This window comes from Myotis myotis, unplaced genomic scaffold (genome assembly GCF_014108235.1).
Source record: "Myotis myotis isolate mMyoMyo1 unplaced genomic scaffold, mMyoMyo1.p scaffold_m19_p_11, whole genome shotgun sequence".
Taxonomy (NCBI): domain Eukaryota; kingdom Metazoa; phylum Chordata; class Mammalia; order Chiroptera; family Vespertilionidae; genus Myotis; species Myotis myotis.
This window is the reverse complement of record NW_023416315.1, coordinates 3,402,224-3,424,221: the sequence shown is the minus strand read 5'-3', so window position 1 is coordinate 3,424,221 and position 21,998 is coordinate 3,402,224. Positions and strand designations below refer to the sequence as shown.

The 21,998-nt window shown below is 52.3% G+C and overlaps 1 protein-coding gene across 3 annotated transcripts in view; it reads right to left on the bottom strand.

Annotated features, from left to right (window-relative positions):
* Positions 1-21,998, bottom strand: part of DOCK4 (dedicator of cytokinesis 4) — a 198,877-nt gene that overhangs the window by 76,799 nt on the left and 100,080 nt on the right. For all 3 annotated transcript variants that reach the window (XM_036327289.1, XM_036327291.1, XM_036327290.1), the window contains exons 3-12: positions 20,586-20,626; positions 18,331-18,386; positions 14,171-14,267; positions 12,127-12,275; positions 10,452-10,536; positions 5,561-5,712; positions 4,081-4,162; positions 2,683-2,743; positions 1,815-1,947; positions 597-685 (exon numbers count right to left, since the gene is read on the bottom strand). In XM_036327289.1, the coding sequence (XP_036183182.1) occupies positions 597-685; positions 1,815-1,947; positions 2,683-2,743; positions 4,081-4,162; positions 5,561-5,712; positions 10,452-10,536; positions 12,127-12,275; positions 14,171-14,267; positions 18,331-18,386; positions 20,586-20,626 (945 nt within the window). The remainder of the gene's footprint in view (positions 1-596; positions 686-1,814; positions 1,948-2,682; positions 2,744-4,080; positions 4,163-5,560; positions 5,713-10,451; positions 10,537-12,126; positions 12,276-14,170; positions 14,268-18,330; positions 18,387-20,585; positions 20,627-21,998) is intronic.

Here is a 21,998-nt window from a genome sequence, read left to right as displayed (position 1 = left end):
CGCCTGGAGCCAATCAGCCCCCCACACTCACCCGCCTGGAGCCAATCAACCCCCACACTCACCCGCCTGGAGCCAATCAGCCCCCACACTCACCCGCCTGGAGCCAATCAGCCCCCACACTCACCCGCCTGGAGCCAATCAGCCCCCACACTCACCCGCCTGGAGCCAATCAGCCCCCACACTCACCCGCCTGGAGCCAATCAGCCCCCACACTCACCCGCCTGGAGCCAATCAGCCCCCACACTCACCCGCCTGGAGCCAATCGGCCCCCACACTCCCCCGCCTGGAGCCAATCGGCCCCCACACTCACCCGCCTGGAGCCAATCGGCCCCCACACTCACCCGCCTGGAGCCAGTCAGCCCCCCACACTCCCCCGCCTGGAGCCAATCGCCCCCGACACTCCCCCGCCTGGAGCCAGTCAGCCCCCCACACTCCCCCGCCTGGAGCCAGTCAGCCCCCCACACTCCCCCGCCTGGAGCCAGTCAGCCCCCCACACTCCCCCGCCTGGAGCCAGTCAGCCCCCCACACTCCCCCGCCTGGAGCCAGTCAGCCCCCCACACTCACCCGCCTGGAGCCAATCAGCCCCCCACACTCACCCGCGTTGGAGCCGGTCAGGTTGTAGCGCGCGTTCAGCTTCTTGATGATGTTCTCGTGGATCTGGTGCCACTCGCTCTCCGTGTTGCACCTGGGACATGGCCTCTGTCAGCGTGGGGGCCGTGAGCTGCAGCAGTGACGTCCAGCCCGCGGCTCTGTCCTCACCACCCAGTGTTCTCCCTCCCGCCTCCCTGCAGCTCCAGCCACCGCCTGCAGGTGACATCCGTCAGCACAGGCGCCCCAAGGCCAGCAGGAACGCCGATCTGTGTGAGACGTGCCCACTGGCCTCACGCCAGAGCGACTGGGTGAAGAGTCACGGATTCGCACGGGCACACCACTGGGCGGGTGAGAGGTCACACCTGGACACACCACTGGTCACTCAGGAGCTCAGCTGCCAGATTCTCCACTCCACCCTGGTCTCAGGAATGCGTGCCCCCTTTCCCAGGGTCTGCTCTGAGCACTCTGCTGTGTACCCCTTCCCCAGGATCTGCTCTGAGCACCCCATTGTGTACCCCCTTCCCCAGGGGTTGCTCTGAGCACCCCATTGTGTACCCTCTTCCCCGGGGACTGCTCTGAGCACACCACTGTTCATGGGAGGTGCTCACAGTGGGGAGATCCAAAACCAGGTGCATTTTAAAAATCAATTTAGGATGTGGAATAGCCAAAGACGTCCTTACTGCTGAGTTAAACTTGAACTGTGCCCCCTCACCCCAAAAAGGGGATAATGTTAAAGTTCTAACCCCTACTATCTCAGAATGCGACCTTATTTGGAAACTAGAGGCCTGGTGCATGAAATTCGTGTGTGTGTGTGTGGGGGGGGGGAGGTGTCCTCAGCCCTGCCTGCACCCTCTTACAATCTGGGACCACTGGCTCCTAACCGCTCACCTGCCTGCCTGCCTGATCACCCCTAACCACTCTGCCTGCCTGATCGCCCCTAACTGCTCACCTGCCTGCCTGATTGCCCCTAACCTTTCTGCCTCCCTGGCTACCTGATCGCCCCTAACCTCTTGCCTGCCTGCCTGATCACTCCTAACTGCTCACCTGCCTGCCTGATTGCCCCTAACAGCCTCTGCCTTGGCCCCCGCTGCCGCGACTTCTGGATGGTCTTTACACAAATAATCAAGGTAAAGTGAGGTCCTTAGGCAGATCCCAGTAGGCCCTGGTTCCCGGGCCCTGCCCTGCCCCGACCCCCGCGCCCACCCCCGCGGGCAGCCTCTTACATGTACACTTTCAGGATGAGGTCGTCCTTGGTCTCCCCGGTCAGCAGGTCGGCGATGCTGAGGACCGCGCAGCCAAAGGGGCGCCGGTACTGGACGCTGCAGGCGTTCTTCTTCTCTCCTGCCCCCATCCGACCTGCCAACGGGAAGCAGACATGGCCGGGAAGTCATGGATCTGGGCCTCCCGAGGCACACACACCATCATCATGTCATTGGCCACGGGAAGGACACAGGTTTTGGGAGACAGGAGATGACGCTTTAGCCCGGGACCCTCCCCTGCAACGACCTAGCCGTGACCGCGATCATCGAGGAAACGTGAGGACCGAGCTGGTCCCGCACCGGAAGCCTCCTCCCCAAGGTCCCGCAAAGGCGCCAGGAGGCCTGGGTCCGAAAGGCAGGGCAGTGCCTCTGCCAGGGCATGTGCCTGCTTGTGGATTCGATCCCCGGCCCCAGCTGGGGCGCAGGCAGGAGGCAACTGATCCATGTGTCTCTCTCACATCCATGCCTCTCTCTCTCTCTCCTCTTCTGTCCTGCCTTCCACTCTCTTAAAAAACAATGGAAAAAGGATCCTCACTCCTCCAGTGAGGATAAAAAAAAAAAGATGAACACAAAATTGTTGAATCAAATGGTCAGGGAGCCCCATGAAACAAAAGAAACAACAAACTCCGCGAGGACTTGTGGCAAGAAGACTGTGCCGGGTGAGTGGGCTGCACGGGAGTGGGGAGGCCGGGGAGCAAGCCCCCCGTTCTGGGATTCTCGGGCGCAGCTCCGGCTCCGACGTCTTTCTGATTCAGGCAGCGGGCAAGTCACAAGGACAGAGGCCTCGCCGCACGCCTTCCCCGTGTGCTCCCCCCGACAGGGTCACACCTACCGATCCGGATGATGTGCACCGTGATGTAGATGTCCCTTCGTAGCTCGCCGCTGCTCAGATCCTGCCAAAAACAAAGCCCAGTTACCGCAGAACTCGTCCGTTATGGGGGAGCCGTGAAAGGGCCCAGCACATTATTCCTGCAAATGACAGACGAAATGGAGCTGCCACACAACCCAGCAATTCCACTTCTGGGTATTTATGGAAGAAAATAAGAACGCTAATTTAAAAAGAGACGTGCACCCCTGTGCTCCCTGCGGGATCAGCAGTAAGAACCAAGACGTGGAAGCAGCCCCAGTGTCGTGTATAGAAGGGCAGAGGGAGGACATGGCTCCCGGACACAGTGGACAGTGGTCAGCACGAGAAAGGGAAACCTCGCCAGCAACAGCACAGATGGACCTGGAGTGTATGACGCCGAGTGAAATATTAGTAAGCCAGAGAAAAACACACACTGCGTGGCCTCACGTGTATGTGGGGCCTAAACGAAGAAGAACAATTAACAAACAAAACGAGGCAGAAACAGACCCACAGAGATAGAGAAGAAGCTGATGGCTGTCGATGGGGAGGGGGCGGGCAGATGGAAATAAAAAACAAACCAACAATAACTAGCTCACAAGACTACCAGCGCCCACACACAGAGAGAGCTTTAAAGTTTTTAGAGGGCATCATAGAGAAAGGAGAGCTGTGTTTCATAGCATTATGACGGGTGATTTTTTAAAGATTTACTGAGCTTTCCGTAGTACCTTTCTAAATGAAACTTAGGTGTTTATTTCCTCCCCCCCAAAATCAACATAGATATTTTTAATGGTATTTTTGTAGCAGAAGCATATAGTTCAAATCCTGTTCTAAAAGTACTATAGTGGCCCGGCTGGTGTGGCTCAGTGGTTGAGCATTAACCTATGGTTTGATTCCCAGTCAGGGCACATGCCCAGGTTGCAGGCTCTCAATCCCCAGTAGGGGGTGTGCAGGAGGCAGCTGATCCATGATTCTCTCTCAGCATTGATGTTTCTCTCTCTCCTTCTCCCTTCCTCTCTGAAATCAATAAAAAAAAATTTTTAAAAATAAGTAAAAATACTATCGTGGGCTTTACTGTAGGTTTACTGACGTCACATGATAGTTAAAGGGAAAGCCCGCTCTCATGTCAACCTCTCCCTCACTCATTCTCATATCGAGTCACGTTGCCTATCCAACACCAGGCGAGCTACCACTTCTGCACTCTGCGGGGAGTGTGACCAGCTCCAGGGCCCAAGAGGAAAGCAGGCGTGACTGCTTCTGAGTCCTGGGCACTCCTGGCCTTTGCGTGTCGTTCACAAAGTTTAAGCCAATCGCCTGTGTTGGCTCACAGAGATCCACGTCCCCGCAATAACACGCAGCGCCACGGGGAGGACACGGCGCACTCACCACGAAGAGAGAGCAGTGCCGCTCCGGCTTGTCGGGGGCTTTGGGCAGCCCGTTCCTGTTCAGCCTCAGGAAGAACCGCTCGCTGCAGGAGAGAAGAAGTTTAGCGTCTTAAAGGCTGTTTAGTAGCTCGGAAGGGGCACTTTCCAGGGTGCCCCTCAGCCCCAGTCGGGCTCCACACCCGTTAGATCACGCGTGTGACGTCGAAGCTTTTCTAGAAAACAGAAGCGCCCCCGAGACAACCATCATTGGCTCCACTTCGGACAAAACTGGCGAAGCAGCAACCACAGAGCCGAGAATGTAAACATACACGTGAACAAAACAGACTTAATATTACAGAAGCGTCTACTTGGATCGTATATGATTTTATTAACCGACGCCACCCCAACTACTTCAATAAAATTTTAATAAACTTGAAAGAAGAGAATAGGTTTCCATGCCAGTTGCTATCATCTGGAGGAGGCTCAAATGCAGAGTGTGGGTGGCTGCTGATTCCAGAGCGCAGGCTAGGCACGGAGTAACTCACCAGAGAGCTTACGGCTATCAGTGCATGAAAAATAAGCTTCATGCATATGTCCTAAACCCTTTTTTTTTTTGTTTTTTTTTACTAGAAAAAAAATGTTCCAGGATTACTTTGTGTTTGTAAAACAATACATGTGGCCTGGTGTTCCTAAAAACTGTCAGTATCTACGTATTTTGATAAGTGTTTTTTAAAGCATGGTACAGCTGGGTCCTTACGTGTGATTTGTAGGATACAACATATATTCTAAATTTGAATTGGAAAAAACTTAATGTAAACGATGGTGTGTGTTATCTCAACTTTAAAAAACAAATGTATGGAAAGTTTAAGGCACACAAACACATCCAGTATAAGTTCCTATTAAATATTGAAAGCTTGCCCCGAGAGAACCACAACCAGCGAGACTCAAAGCACAGCAAAGAAGAGAAAAGTACATGTGCACATATAGCATATGAAAACTGCTCATCAGGGCTCAGCTCCAGAGCTTTAGGGGGAAGGTTTCCGGGTACACTGATCATCTCCTGGTATCATCTGATCCAGGTGGGATGAGAATAGGGTATTATTCACTGTAAATAGGAAAGCTACCATGTGCTGACTAATCAGCAAGCAGACTTCGAGCTATTCTATCTTCCCTGAACTATCCACACAAAGTAACCCACACAGCCCCGACATCAAGTCCTATTTTCACGTAAGAATGATTATTACAGTCCTACAGCCCCTTTGCGTTTTGCTAGAACTTTCCATACATCACCCCGTCTAACTTTCAGGGGAACCTCCACATGGTAGGAAGCATAGACACCACAGGGTCCTAACAATCAGAAAGTGGGGCTGAGAGAAGAACACATACCAGGTCATCTGGTCTACCCCTGCCCGGGACCCGGGTCATCTGGTCTACCCCTGCCCGGGACCCAGGTCATCTGATCCACGCCTGCCCGGGCCCCGGCGGCACCAGGACGCAGTTACCTGATGGGGCGGTTCTCCCTGCTGTCGAAGAGCGAGAAGACGACCTCGAGCTCCTCGCCCAGGTTGGAGCACATGAGGCTCTTCAGCTGCACGAAGAGGTGGTGGCTGCTGGCCTGCGCCGGCGCGTCCTTCTTCCGGTGCCGATGCTCCATCTGAAGGACACCCCACAGACATGGGATCAGCCAGGGGATGGTGGGAGCGACCACCCAGTGAGCTGCGGGGTGACCCTGCTGTCCTGTGCGATGTAGGTATCCCCAGCCCACGACGGGGTCACCTCCCGACACACTGGTCATATGGAAAATAGCCCAAGTCAAAACTGCACTGATGGCCGGCCAGGTGGCCCAGTGGTTGAGCATCGACCTATGAACCAAAAGGTCATGGTTTGATGCCCAGTCAGGGCACACGCCTGGTTGCAGGCTCTATCCCCAGTGTGGGGCGTGCAGGAGGCAACCGATCAATGATTCTCTCTCATCATTGATATTTCTCTCTCTCCCTCTCCCTTCCTCTCTGAAATCAAAAATATATTTTTTTTAAATGCACTAAATACATCTAACCCACCGAACATCCCAGCTAAGCCTGGCCCACCTTAAACTGCACAGAATACATACACTGGTCTACAGGTGGGCCATTATTTTGAGTTTCATCTCAAGACAAATCCCATTTCTCTACTTCTCACCAGAAGCAGGAGCACAGGTGGGCACGATGAGGCATGAAAACACAAACACAAAATCCAAAAACAATACAGAACCCTGTGCGGAACAGGCGGCTGACCCTTGAGATCTGGAGGCCACCACTGCCCAGCATCACGAAAGCGAACCCCACCACCTACGGGCAGTCCAGGAAAGGTCAAAAGTCAAGCCCGGGGCACGGTTTCTCCCGAATGCGCATTGCTTTTGCACGTGCACACCGTAAAGTCGAAAGATCCTAAGTTGAACTTTATAAGCGGAGGACTGTCTGTAATTTTTTTTTTTTTTTTTTTGGCTCTGGGTTTGGAATCTAGTCGGATGTTAAATTCCAAATTTTCTTCCAACTTCTAAAGTAAGAAACTATCAAGCTGGCAAGCCATGGAGGAATCTTGTTTTTAAATCATTAATGTTAAAAGGATACCAAGGCACTGCGCCGACTCAAGCCCGCCGTTCAAGGCGTCCGACTGCTTCCTGACCACCGCCCAGGGCGAGAACAAATTATGAGCCGTCCTTAAGAATCAGACGAACGCGCCGCTGACCGACCATCGCACTGATAGAAGCTAACCAGAGCAGCCGTGACGTCACATTCCTCACAATGAGAAGTTCTTTTCAAGTTGACTAACTTGCAAAATCATGGTAGTTTTCTGGGGCAGGCCATGGTGAGTGATATTCGATTACCAGAGCAAGCGTTTCTAACCTGCTGTGGGCCCTGGGACGCTGACCCGCGAAAGCCAGCGAGGTGTCTGCGGGGGACAGCGCCTGCGTCCACCTGTCCTTTCTGCCCTCAGGACAGCCAGCCGAGGCTCCCCCGGGGGCAGGACCAGCAGTGAGGAGACGGGGGACGGACCGTTCACCCCGCGCAGCCATCACCGGAACTGTCAGAGGCCGAATATCAGCCTGCCGGTGTGAGGGAGGGAGGGAAGAACTAGACCACCTGGCCCTCTGGGGGTGGGGGGAACCACATCTAGATTCCTGCTCCTCAGCCTCGGGGGCACTCGCAACCGCCACAGGAGCTCAAAAACCCGCCTGTATGCCCAGGTCCTACCCAGAACAATTAAGTGAGAGTTTCTAGGGGACGGGGCTGCAGACAGTGGTCTCTCAAATGCTCCCCGGGTGACATTAATGTGCAGTGAGCTGAGCATCACAGATTGAGGTCACGTGCAGGGATCAAATCCCAGCCGATGGAAGGCACTGCAGTATCTGCGTGATCGGCACCTGGGCACCGCTGGGCTCGGCATGCCCGCTAGTAACGAGCCCGCCCGACTCCACCCCTGTGCCTGCGACATGGGAGGATCCGGACTGGAGCAGGTGATGATCACTTGTTTACCTCCTGGTGATTCACCACTTTGGGGAACTGCTAAAAATATCCCGGTGAAAACACCGCTGCAATCAGACCTGGAGGCACGCTCCCGCTGACGAGCTGTGACTGGGGAGTCACAACAGACAGGCAGAGCCCATCTCGGAAATAATTCACGGCTGCAGCGCCAGGGACTCTGAACAAACGTGCTCACCATTCAGGAGACGCTGGTTAGAAAAACAGACAGATTCACCCCAAGACTGAGGGGGCGCAAGTGTCTAACCCGCATACAGTGCGTTCCTTACTGGGTGAATCCTCACCACGAGGCTTTTTCACTTCAGCTCTAGGGAGTCTGGGCTGGATATTTCTGGGGTGTTTTTTTGTGGGGGGGAAGGAAGAGGGCTGGATATTTCTGTTGTGGGCTGCCCTGGGCTTTGTGGGATTGTCAGCAGCTCTCTCTCTCTGGCCTCCACCCCCAGATGCCCAAAGCCCCTCTCCCGACCCCCCCATCCTCAATTGTGACACCGAAAATGTCTGCAGACATTGCCCAGTATCTCGGTGGTGATGGGGGTGGGGCTGCCTGTCCGAGATTACTGGTCTACCCACGAAGGATCACACAACAAGCAGGGGAGGTGATCTTATAAAACCAAGGAAGGTTCCCACGCAGACCTCTCGCCGGCTCATGTGTCCAGAGAAGCCAGTGGCTACGATGCCCTTTACTCGAAAGCTGGGCTCTGCCCTCTGCTACAGCCCAAACCTTCCAAGAGCACAGACGTTAACAACAGGGGGGTAGCATTCTTTCCTGCTTAGATGAGCACAACTGGGTGAGAAAGACCTGCGAACAGGGCTACCAAAGTCTAAAGCAAGAAAGGCTCGCAGCTCCACGCCACGGTCCCTGGTCCACGGGTGACAATGAGTCACCAGGACAACCTTTCTCCTCCCCTGGAAGTCGATGTTGCCAGTCACTCTGATGCCACCCAGAGAAGAAGACCAAGTGTCACCGACAACCTGGGTGCCCAGGCCGGGTCTAGGCAGGCACCCGGAGCTGCCTTAAGGAAGACACCATGGAATCACTGGGGGTTTCCATGGGCTATTTTCTTTGCTTTAGAAACAAAAATGCAACCACTACAGAGAAGTTACATGTCCATGTAAAATCACAGCACTCCGTGTTCCTCACCTGTACAGTGGAGACGGTGCACTAGGACTGGAGCTATAAAATACTAAAAACAAAACAAAACACCAAGCCATCCAAGGCAGGCAGTCATGGCTAATTAGTGGTGGCTCTTGCCCCCCCCCCCCCCCGTCACAGTCAGTGCCCATCAATCACAGCCCAGAGGAGACCCCGAATCTCATCAACACGGCACCCGCAGCAGCCACCACCACCAAGCCGGAACGCTGAAAGATGAGATCCATTTGCCATCCCACATGTGACCATAAATGAAAGGAACGGAGATAAAATTGCTGGCCCGAAAGATCAAACCACGGGAAGTAACGTGTATTGTTAGTTGTTTATCAAATAGGGTATTTGGCACCTCTGCCTAAATACGAAGGTGTGACTATGTTCTGGCCAATGAGCTATAAGTGCAAGGGTTGTGGGGAATTTCCAAGAAGGCTCCTTAAAGCAGCTGGATCAACTGAGAGGAGCCTTTCTCGTCTCTGCTGCTGGAGAGCAGCTGCAATGGCTGGCGCTCTGGCAGCTATGTTGTGCTCTGAAGCATCTTGACAACAGAAGCCATGCACTGCAGAGCGGAAGGAAAAGAGCCCGGGTCCCCTTCTGATACCAGGAAACCACAAACAAGCCCAGAACTTCCTGCCTCTGGACTTGCATATTGTGAGAGGGAAATAAATCTCTATCATGTTCAAGCTGTTACCATTTATGTCATCAAACACAGCCCATCGAATCGTAAGTTTTAGAGTGTCAGGTATCCATCCTTCTGGCCGCCTTGCCCGTCTAATAAGGATGAACTAAAGGTGAGGGGACAAATGGAAATCGGCCGAATGCTTAGGCCAGGGGTGGGCAAACTTTTTGACTCGAGGGCCACAATGGGTTCTTAAACTGGACCGGAGGGCTGGAACAAAAGCATGGATGGAGTGTTTGTGTGAACTAATATAAATTCAAAGTAAACATCATTACATAAAAGGGTACGGTCCTTTTTTTTAGTTTTATTCATTTCAAACGGGCCGGATCTGGCCCGCGGGCCGTAGTTTGCTCACGGCTGGCTTAGGCACTTGGCAAACACTGCCTGCCAAGGAAAGGCTTTTTACATGCGTTTCCCATGTAACTTTCATGATAAACACGTGATAAGGATGACACCTCCAATGAACAGATGAAGAAACGGAGGCTCTGAGAGCTGAAGCAATAAGTCCAAGATCACAGAGCTGGTGAAGGGAAGAGAGGGAAGTCAGGTCTAGTTGTTTGGGTGTATCCCCATGGCTCAACTCTTAGGAACGGACTGGGGGGTGGGAGGGTTAGGGTCAGACCAGTAGCGGGGACCACGGAGACACTGGCAAGAGTCTGTACATCATCATGATGGGGGCAGGGGGTGCGCGTGGGTGAGGAAAGATTGGACACCATTAGTCACAGCCTTGTCCTGAAGCACGGCAGATGCGCACGCACGGCTTGCAAGCATCTCACTAGACCAGGCAAAAGCACCGAGATTTGCAAAAGAAACGGGTCTGGCTTTACGCCCTGGGCCCGGGAGCGGAGGGCTGAGTGGGGGGCGCCCCTTCGTTCTGGGACAGGTGAGCGTCTGAGCTCTGTGCTCAGGGCACGGTCACCTCAGCTCGCATCCTCCCTCCTCGCTCCAGATTAAACCGGGAACATCCTGTTCTTGCAAAATTAAGTACAAAGAGTGCCATGGAAACCACAAAATCAGGAGCGAGCTGCACCCACGCTCCCGGCACCCACCAGGCGGTAGAGCTCGGTGATGCTGATGTCCTCCGGGTCCACCATCGCGTACTCCTTCCTGGGCACCAGGTCCAGGCCCAGCTGCCTGGAAAGCAGAGGCAAACGTTTGGGAGAAAAGGCACCTTTAGGGGATATATGTATTTTTAAATTAATTATTTTCCCCCCATTGACCCCATGGAGCCCGCCCCCACCCCTCCCCACCCTATGGTCTGTGTCCCGGATTATGCATATAGCACACAAGTTCGTTGGTTGATCTCTCCCCCCCCCCCACCCCCCCACCTTCTCGCCGAGGTTCCAGTCTGTTCCCTGCTTCTCTGTCTCTGGATCTATTTTGTTCATTAGGTTCCACATCTGAGGAGATCATGGGGTACTACCTTTCTCTGACTGGCTTATTTCACTCAGCATAATACTTAAAATCATTATTTTTTACTACATCGCTTTGAAATGAGACATTTCAGCCACCATACTTTTCTCGCCCATATTTTTCACTTTGTGGCTGCGGCAGCCAACCTAACGAGGCGGGGCCCTGGGCAGGGGCTGAGAAACAGGTGACAAGGGCGGGCAAATTAGGGGAGGGGCTGGCACTCTGAGTGGGGGGATCCTGCCACGGGGAGGGGTTGAGGGGGGTCTTGGCTTTCTACAGCAGGAGCCTTGAGCACCCACAGACTCAGCACGAAGCCCGCCCACGTCCAACTGTGTGGAGACAGAGTCGGACATAATTTTGTCCTGGGAAAGGAAGTGGCAGAAAGTTTGAGGTTTCTAAGCTGCGAATTCCTAGGGCTTTCCTTAGGCTAGCCTCCCCCCAGGTGAGGTTTCGGGGCTCCCAGAGGAGGATCAGAGCGGTGCTTTCAAAACAAGAAGAAATAAGGTGACAGGAAGGGACAGATGGAGGGGTGCACACAGGATCCGGGAAGCCCGGGGATGGGGGGGTCAAGGTTGTGTCAGCTCAGCCCCCAACCGGCCTGGGAACCCAGGAAGGAGGGGGACAAGCCTCCTCCCACATGGCCTTTGCGGGCCGGGCAGGGACATTGGGGCGCTCTGGGGAGCAGTGTGGGCGCTCTTTGACCCCTTTAACCTCTTGGAGGCCCCCAGGGGAGAGGGAAGAGCCGATTCACAACCTCCTGCCAGCTTCCCATGGCCACTCGGGAGCTGCAACCCCAGCGTCTCCCCAGGGTCGCAGGGCGCCCATGCCTGTGGCACGGAGCTGCCTGTTCACAGGAAGTGCCCACACCACACCTGAGGCCACAGTGGGTGAAGAAGCCACAGCGGGTGAAGAAGCCACAGCTGAGGCCACAGTGGGTGCAGAAGCCACAGCTGAGGCCACAGTGGGTGCAAAAGCCACAGCTGAGGCCACAGGGGACGCAGAAGCCACAGCTGAGGCCACAGTGGGTGCAGAAGCCACAGCTGAGGCCACAGTGGGTGCAGAAGCCACAGCTGATGTACCTGCCAGGGGTCGTGCCTGGGAGCTCAGGCACCATCGGCCACACAGGTGCAGCGAGCCAACAGCGCCCGTGCCCACACCAGCCCAGCCCTGGGGATGCGGCTCTGGGCTCCCTCCAGGACCATTTGTACTCAATCCCCAAGGGGGACAACGGGAGAGCCCCACAGAGTGCGTTCGGGGCGAGCCCCACGCCTCGCTGAGCCCGGGTCGGTGTCGCCCGCCGCCTGCACTCACTCGTTGCCCCAGTCGAGGCGGGCGGTGATGTGGCGCTTCACGTCCTTCATGCGGTCGTGCGTCAGGTGGCCCACCAGCACCTGGCGCCGCAGGTCCAGCACCTCGTTCATGATGTGCCACAGCCGGTGGAACAGGTCGCCCTCGTTTCTCTGGGAAACACACAAACGGTGGCCTCAGTCGGGTCGCCAGGCAGAGCCGGGTGGGGCGGGGGCACAGAGGAGGGAGGCATGTCCTATGTGCTCGCCTCTGTGGGGACAGATTCTTCCTAACAGACTCCGCCCTCGTGCCCGCGTCCCCCGCTCCGTGTGATGACACTGCTGCCTCCCCAGAAATCCGACATCACTTCCCAGACTGCCCAGCACAGACGCTGCATCTGGGTCCCACGGTGCCTCCCACCGCCTCCTCTGCCTCCCTTTCCCCCTCAAATCCTCCTTTCCTCAGCTCTGTCCCACACTATCGACACAGCCTGCACTACATCAGAGAGGTAGCAAACAGTTTCCTGGCTGGGTGACTCAGTCAGTCAGAGTGTTGTCCCATGCATCAAAAGGATGCAGGATCAATTCCCAGTCAGGGCAGTACTGGAGGCAACTATTGATGTTTCTCTCTCCCTCTGTCTCTCTCTCTTCTCTCTGTGTCTGTCTGTCTCTCTCTCTCTCTCATTAATCAATACATAAAACGTTTGTAAAACCCATGAAAGAAGTGCAGCAAATTTTAATTGTGAGAGATGGGGAAGTTTTTATTCATCTACGATGGACACAGTCCGAGTACTGGAGCAGCAGACAGACTAGGTTTAGGCTTAGTCCCCAGCCCTGAGCCCGGGGCCCTGGGCAGACCGTCTCCGGACAGACCTGAGAAGGAGACCTCCCCGGAGGACAGTCCACCCCCGCGAAGGCCTGCACACATCACTCAGACGGAAGGCTGCGTGTCCCCCTGAGGCTTTCCGTGCCTGTATCCCTGACCAGTGTCAGGTGACATGTTCAGGGACATCATGGGGCCTCACCGATGTCACCACGTGGAGCAGCTAGCGGTTCGGAAGCACTCGCCACGTGCGTAGGCGTTCAGGGCCCTCAGAGAGCAGCTCTTGTGTGCTGCCTACGATTAGGACAGCGGTTGCCAACCAGTGGTCCGTGAGGTCCGAAAGGCTGGCGACCGCTGATTTAGGAGACACAACTGCCCTCCTCAAACCTCTTTCCTCAGGGAAGCTCGGTGCCTTGAACTGTTCGAAAACAGCAGGGACAGCAGTCCCTGCACCCAAGCCTGGGGACCTTACACCAAAGCATTCGCCCGGGAATTCACACCCGGGCAGGAGACCCAACAGGGCCAACCCAGCCATGCCAGCCTCAGCCTCAAGGCCACACGGCTGGGACCTCCAGGGTAAACTGGTATTTGCTCCCAGTACAACTGACGCCCAGTCCAGTGTCCAGGAAAACTGGACAGTAATTCCGTCTCCATCGCTCCGAATACCAGGCCGCGAGGAGGTGACTCCTACAGCTTAACACACAGATGGCCAAGCCAATCTGGTCTGTCCCCAGAACAGATGCTCGAAACCTCAAAACCAGGCAAAACTCGCTGGGAAAGGCCAAACCAAGAGGAAATTCAATTTTGTTCCCCACAGAAGAGGCAACGTGCGGGTCTAGGTCCATGAACCGATACCACTTCCACTGTCGTTTTTATAAGTCTCCTGTTGAGTACTTAGGAGGCATTAATTTGAGCAGGTCGAATAGTTTCATTTTCCATGCTGGTGTCATGCACAATGCTGTTTTAAGTAAAATAATTCTTGAATTTTAGATTCTTCCCAACATATTCTTTTCACCTCCCAAGGAGACCTGCGCTTCCCTTGCCGTGGCCCAACACAGAGCCCTGGGGTTCTGTCACCTCGACCTTGCTTCTCCGGATCCCGAGAAGATGTCTTCTTACGCTCTGGCCCCTGACTCCCGGGGGGACTTACAGCAGGTGCCCAGATGCCAGTCCAGGCTCCCCCTTGCTCAGATGTTTCTTAAAACAACTCCCTGACCCAAAAACGCTGCCCGGGAACGCCACCTACCACATACAGCTGCTTCCACATGGTGCCCCAGTCTCGCAATGTCGAGGTCATTTCTGTGATAACGGAGTCTTCGGTGGGAATGACCATCTCAAACTGTCTGTGACGTTAAAAGAGAAAAACACAGCACACAGGCAAGCGTCACGGACAAGTGTTTTCTCTGGAGAACATTAAAGTGAAACCAGGGCAGGAAGCCGCCTGGCGCTTCTGGTTCTGCAGACGGTGACCAGGATCAAATGCTAAGCTGGCGTGAGGCAGGCCACGCGGGTTACGGGGCTACAGCCCGAGCGACCAGCCGCGCTCCCGGTGGAGTCGGAGGAGTGCGGCGAGAGAGGGGTAATGCCAGAGGAGCTCTGCTCCGGCCACAGCGGGACCGCAGGGCTGTGGCTCCGCCCTCTCCGGCCCGAAGCCCTGACCCATGCCGTGAGGTCGCCAGGCTCACCTACACCGGGAGGTGGCTTTGCTTTCTGAGCCCCAACACAGGGCCCTGAGGGCGAAACAGGCTCACTGATGCCCAGGGCGTGAGGCTGCCGAGTCCAAACTCACTCCGTGTTATAGGAACTGGACACCAGCCACCAACCTACTCTCACCTGATGTCACTCCCACTCGTTGTCATCGTTTGTACATGGGGCCGGGACAAGGATTAGTTGTAACTCTTAGTAATGTTATCGTTCATAGTAAAGCTTATTGAGGGCTCAAGCCGTTAGAGATATTTGAATGTGCACTGTAGACTGTCCCTCCTGTGACTGGGGCCTACAGTCTTCCTATTTCTTCTCTATAAATCAGAAACTATGCTTGGAAAGGGTTCAGCCCGCTATCTAGGAAGGCCAGGATGGTGGTCCTGCGTTGGGGAGATGCATAAGAAAGAGGAGGGGGGCCCTGACCGGTTTGGCTCAGTGGATAGAGTGTCGGCCTGCGGACTGAGGGGTCCCAGGTTCGATTCTGGTCAAGGGCATGTACCTTGGTTGCGGGCACATCCCCAGTAGGGAGTGTGCAGGAGGCAGCTGATCGATGTTTCTCTCCCATCGATGTTTCTAACTCTCTATCCCTTTCCCTTCCTCTCTGTAAAAAATCAATAAAATATATTTTTTTTAAAAAAGAAAGAGGAGGGGGGAAACCAGAAGACTTCATTTGTTCCCTCTACACACAGTAACCTTTTTCTTTGCCTCAAGTTTCTTTTTCAAATTCTTCCCATTTTTATGCAAGTTAAAATGGCCAAGTGGCCATTACGACTGCTTCTCAAAAGAATGCTTCAGAGTATATAGCGGGGCTTGTTTTCTTTACTTGAGTTTTTTCCAGGGACAACATCTCATACATAGAAGGTAACAGCGTATCAGACACAGAACCATGTGGTCTAGAGGGGCAAGAGACGGCGACTTCTTAGCGTGAGGCTCACACATGCTCCAGAGCTGTGTCCCATGTACACCTGTCTCCTGTGAAGTCCTCCTGGCAGTGAGTACGGGAACTGAAATCTCGCCTTGATTCCTTCACCAGCACAGCCTCCCTCCGCATGTCACGCTGCTGCTAACATCCTAGCCCTGTGCACAGTTCCCTCCCTGCCAGGGGGTACCCACAGCTGGACAGGTGAGGCTGGGACCTGCCACTAGAAACAAAGTGAACCATAGCACACGCCCTGTGACATACACGGGCCCGTCCTCAAGTCTCTAGGTGACATGTTCCAAGGCGGGGCATGCGTTCTGTTTTTGAAGTGCGGCTGCGATCCACACGATGGGCATTTAGAGAGAGAGACGATAAAATGATTGGGTGGGAGGTGAAGGAGGGAGCAGCAGGTCTCCAGGGAAACCTACAACCTACTTGACCTTTCAAAAGTGGCCTGACCCCGCAGGCATGAAGCAGACAGAGTGGCCTCGCTGCTCACAAACTGGGATTCAGCTTAAGGACCCCCGCCCGTCCTGCAATCCGGGAAAGAACGTAAAGGCAATTCAGTCTGCAGGACGCTGATTTGGGTTTGTTCCACCAAAATGTAAATTGTCAAGAAGCACAAAATTGCCATTTTGGGAAAAGCAGCTGTTTCCTGTTAATTACACCGAAATCAACATCCGAGTGGCCTGCATGAGTAGCTGCCCCGAGGTTACATCCTGTTTGATTGTTGTGGGGTGTACTGTCTAGGCTGCTGGGCCCCGAGGATGGGACAGGTGACATTAAAACCCCAGGAGGCCCCTCTCTGGGAAAGCAGTCACCTGGGAAGACTGGTTCTGCAATGTGTTCAGGCTCAACTTTTGCTTCCTGTTACCAGTCCCAGAATCTAGGGTTTCAATCCCTAGGTTGTGTTTTAGAAAATAAATGTCAGTTCTGCCTCCACGTTGTCCTGAATAATGCCCATCCTGCCTATGTCGGGGGGAAAACCCACCACCAGCCAAGTCTTGAACTGAACCCAAATTCAAGTCCCCTTTACATACATGTAATCTTCTCAGGGCTCAGGGAACAGGGCCATATATGAGACAGCGACAAACCAGGACCAAAACAAATAATAATAAGGAAAAGAGGGCACATGTTGGAATGAAAATGATGTTCCACCCAACTCTGCTTCGAGAAGTAGGACTCCCACGAGGCGACAGTCATTGTCTTTGCTGGCATCTCTCCTTTCTATCCCTCCTTCAGAGGGGGAGACAGGGCTGGGGTCCTTCCCTTAGCTCTGGACAACTGAGGGAGTCAGGGGGGGGTCTGGGACAAAGGTCGCACAGAGGCCTGTCCTCACAGGTCTGCCATGGTGGGCACTGTCTGGGACCAGGCAGAGACCTTGGGGTTTGCACACTGCCCCGCCCAGATGTGGGGCAGCCAGGGCAGAAGAGAGAGTAAGCTGGATGGTCCCCTGGCTGTGTGAGTGCTGGGCAGCACCCAACCTCGCCAGGCAGGGGAACTCCCACAGGACCGATGACTCTGTCGATTCATTCTGGTGGATCGTGGCTACCCGGCATTTCTGAAGGACACAGCTTAATTACAAGAGAAGGAGGAGTGGCAACTATTAGCACTGGAATAATGATAGTTCTCAACTACTGTTTGCAGTGATTACTACTATTGCTACTAGTAATCATCTTGCTTAAAGTAGCTAAGATATAGAGTAGAAGCAAATCCTAGTCTTTAAGTTTTATCTATAGAGGGACACTCAGCCATGTGCAGAAGGCATTTCACCGCACTAAGACTGAACACCCTACCTTCACAGAGAGTGTGTTGTGTGTAAGAATCGTCCATTCCAATAGCATCCTTGGAATTCCTTTGGTAAACCTCAAGTTTGAGGGTATCATTTACTACACTCCCAAATGTGCTTTCATGATGCAAAGAAATTGCTGGGGGGTTTTTTGCTTTAGGAGGAAAAATGTCATTTTCATGGCTGAACCTGTATTCTTTCTTTTGTCATAAAATAAAAAATATTCCCAATGAGGCAACGCATATTCCTTGTGACACTGACAGCTAATGTTTGGGTCCAAATCCATGGCCACTTATGTGGATCTGCTCACGTTAACCGCTTCAGTGAGCACGTCCTCCAGGTTAATCCTGTGGTACTTTATCTGACTGATCGGGGGCCTGGGTAGCTGCCTCGGGTCCTTCTAAAGAGGGACTGGAGAAACGTTTTAAATGCATGAAAAGCCCTAGGTAGCCGATGAACTCGACTGAAAAGAAATAGCCCAGAAATCGTGTTCTCTGAAGTGTAATAAGGGCTTTGTGAAGCAGTCACACGAGGACAGGGTATTATCTCTGATCAGAAAGACAGACTTAGCTGCTCGCACTCGGTGGTGAACCTAGGACATTCCTGAGGCTTGAGACATGACTCAGCATCCAGTGGCCTGACCACCACGCTTCCCTGCACAGCAGGAAACCAGCAGGCCCAGCCCTGCTGCTGCCGCGACCTTGGACAAGAGGCCCTCGCTGTGCCCGAGAGCCCACCCCGTCCCGCATGCTCGCGCGTGCGCACGCACACGCACACACACACACACACACATACACACACACACACACGGGCTCCTTCACGCTCCCCACCCACTGCCCGGGCGCTGTCCCTCTTCATCGCACGGCACGGGCAGCGGCACCGTCTTCTGCCGTTCACTGGTCACCACGAAGACTGCGCCTTCCCGCCTGTCCGACCTCGGAATGAGGACGGTTCTGGGAAAGCCCTGCGGCTATGAACAAAACTCATGGCTCACCCTTTGTTCTTCACACCGGCATGTTTCAAGTGAACGTAGCTGGAAGGGAAGATGCCCTGGAAGAGAAACACGAAGGTGAGGGAGGGTGCGAGCCGTCTGTGAGGTCGGGTGGTTTCACAGTCACACGGTAACGCACAGCCTACAACCACAGCAACGTGGACGGGGGTGGGGGGCTGGGGGGGAAGACACCACATCGCCACCCCATCTGAGAGGCTGGATCCATTCATTCCTCAGGTCCACTCCTTTTCTACCCCCCACCAGGGTACAAAGTTACACTTCTCTAAAACAAACATAACCAAAAAATTAAAGCTCACTCAAAAAAATACTTCATAAGAGAAATTTTTTTAAAAATTTGGGAATCCTGCCTAGGAAGCATGTTCTATTGAATTTTATAAAAATATGGCATGGTTTGACAAAAAGGCTGCTTTTGGTGCTGTGGTTTGTTTGGGATGTTCTTTTTCTTCTCTCCAAACGCCCGTGTGTGTATTTAACAATATCCACGAAAGCAGCGACTTGAATTGGGAGGCCACGTGGGCAGTCAGTGCTCCGGGAGACCCCGATGCAAACAGCGGCATGAATCACCCGCTGCCGCGGCGGTGGCACCAAATTAGCCACCGGGAGCCCCGCCGCTCAGAGCTGTCATTGTAGGCAATGACAGGACAGGCCCGTTGTTCCTTTGTTCTCAATGGGAAACTGAAAGGAACAACATTTTAAAAATGTGCATCAATTTTATTGTCCATTAAATGACAATATCCTCGGAATGATTTTGTTGATGTATAATCAAATGACAAATTCAATTAAATATTTAGGAAAGCAAATGTCATTTGAATACATTATCACCACTGTGGATCCAAGGATCCCATAAAACTTAATAACCAAATTCTATACATACAACAGTAGGAAAGAGGTAAACAGGCTTAAAAAATACTTTATTTTTCCTTCAAAATTTAAACTTGCCTCAGTACAGTAAGATTAACAGAGAAATTATAATGAATAAGGAAAAAGTCCGAATCTGAGATTAGAAGAATGACAGAAATAACAGAAGCCAAATAAATTATTTTCCACAAACAAGTTCTAAACGGATAATTAAATAAGGAAGCTACATTTGCATGTGAGCAGCAGATGTCCAAAAATAACTTGCAATGAGGCTAAGTCTTAAAAAATTAAATCTGTATACTCTATGGCCCCTCAGTCTCTCCTTTAGAATGGCCTAAAGTAAACAAAACAAAGGAATTAAACCATGTTGCATCGTACAGAAAAAGGTTAAAAGGCAGAAAGACGGGCAACGGAGAAATTACACAATTTCTTATCTATAGTCCTAATAAAGCCAGAATTCAACAACAACAAAAGGAACATGAGATATAAAATAAAATAAAAATGCTAGAGAACGAGGAAGTATGGGTGAAAGCTGGGGAGATTAGAATAAAGAGGAAAAATATAGATATGGGTCAGGATTAGTGTCAAAATCATAAACTGGACTGGCCAGCGTGGCTCAGTGGTTGAGCATCGACCTATGAACCAGGAGGTCATGGTTTGATTCCCGGTCAGGGCACATGCCCGGGTCGCAGGCTCCATCCCCAGTACAGGGCGTGCAGGAGGCAGCCGACCCATGATTCTCTCATCATTGATGCTTCTACTCCCCCCCCCACCTCCCTTCCTCTCTAAAATCAATAAAAATATGTTTAAAAAATCGTAACTGCACTAATGAAAGGTGAAATAAAAATCATCACTTCCGACTACAATTCCTGAAGATTTCTGCAAACAGATAAATGCGTCTCATTTCCGTCTGGAGTGGTAGAGAGATGAGCCCTTGGCTTCCTGGTTCCCCGTGGAAACCCAGAAGAACTCCTAACACACGGCCGCATAAAGCAGTCTCCCCAGCCAACACTCTACAAACGAGACTGCAGAAAACCTAACAATAAATACCTCGCGTTAATACTTCTTTTGGCATCTGTGCTTCCCCCCAGAATTTTAATTTCGCCCTCTGCGAAACACATTTCAAGAAGATTTTGTTTCTATCTAATGAGCGTATTAAGGTCTTCACGGGACACACCGCCGGCGTTACACGGGATTAGCACCTGAGTAGCGCAGTTTAACTCTAATCCGACTTCAAAGGAATTTCCAGTTTATGAAAATCTGTCTTGCCATGCGGCATTTCAACGCAGAGCCCCAACTGCAATTTCCATCGGATAATGAAACAAAATAACTGGTTTTTTAAATCCCGTAATTGTGGTTAGAAGGAATAATTTTTTTACCTTGATATTTGGGTTTTTTAAGGCAAATCCTCTGTACCAGCCTGTGGAGAAATAATCAGAGTCACATTTAAAGAAATCACTGGGATACTTTTTTAAAAAGCAATGTTACAAGTCAATCTGTTCTTTGCTGTCTCAGGGAATCCAGGATCTGCACAAGAATGAACAGATTTCCAAACTCTGTCTGCCCGGCAACGCGGCCCCCACGGTGCCCCGGAGAGCTGGCAGGTCCTCAGCCACGGCCTGGGGTAGAGTCAGCCTTACAGCACCAGATGGGTGAGCCCAGCACAGGGGGCCCAGTCAGTGATTCTGCGTCACTGTGTGTGGGGCCAGGGGCGCTGGAAATACTTCTGCAAAGGACAGGACTGTCTCACCACTAAGCTGTGCCCTGACACCCACACGAAAAGAACTGGGGAAAAATAGTCAGAGTGAAGCCAGGCTCACCCACTAAGAGGATGCGTGGCCACTCTTTCACCAGCTCAGTGTCCAGCCCCAGCTCACCATCACTTCCATTCTGCAGGCGGCCTGTCACCTCACCTGCTACCCGCTGATCCATTACACAGCCCACCCCCCTTACAGGGGAATATACCTTTGTTATATAAAATGAGTACAGGATATAATATATATATATATATATGTATATATATATATATACACACACACATATACATATACATATATATACATACATACATACACTAGAGGCCCGGTGCATGAAATTCATGCACTGGGGGGTGGGGGAGTCCCTCAGCCTAGCCTGTGCCCTCTTACAGTCTGGGAGCCCTCAGGGATGTCTGACTGATGGCTTAGGCCTGCTCAGCCGTCAGTTCGACATCCTTAGTGGTGCCGCGGAGGCGGGAGAGGCTCCCACCACCACTGCTGCGCTTGCCAGCTATGAGTTCCTGGTTGAGCTCACTGATCACCAGGGGGCAGCTCCAGCATTGAGCATCTGCCCCCTGGTGGTCAGTGCATGTCATAGCAACCAGTCGTTCTGCTGTTCAGTTGATTTGCATATTAGCCTTTTATTATATAGGAGGTATATATATATATATATATATATATATATATATATATATATATATAATATATAGGCCCCTATCAATACAATATTTTCAACTTACAGTTTCAAGGATACAAAACACTTTGTTTACTGGTAGGAAATTATTTTACCATGCAAAAAATGTTCTCCTGAATGGAATTTTTGTGATTAATTGAATTTTCAAAAAGAATACTTGAGCTTTGTGTTTAAATACATTTGCTCCTCATAAGTTCTTTTTTTTTTTTAAGGATATACTGTAAAAATGTCCTGCCTGACAGTTTTAAAGTCCAAAGAAAGCAGGATGAATAGAAAATCAGAAATTTCTATATCTTAGGGCTTATTAAAGCCCTTAAAGACATATCCAAGAAACACACCCA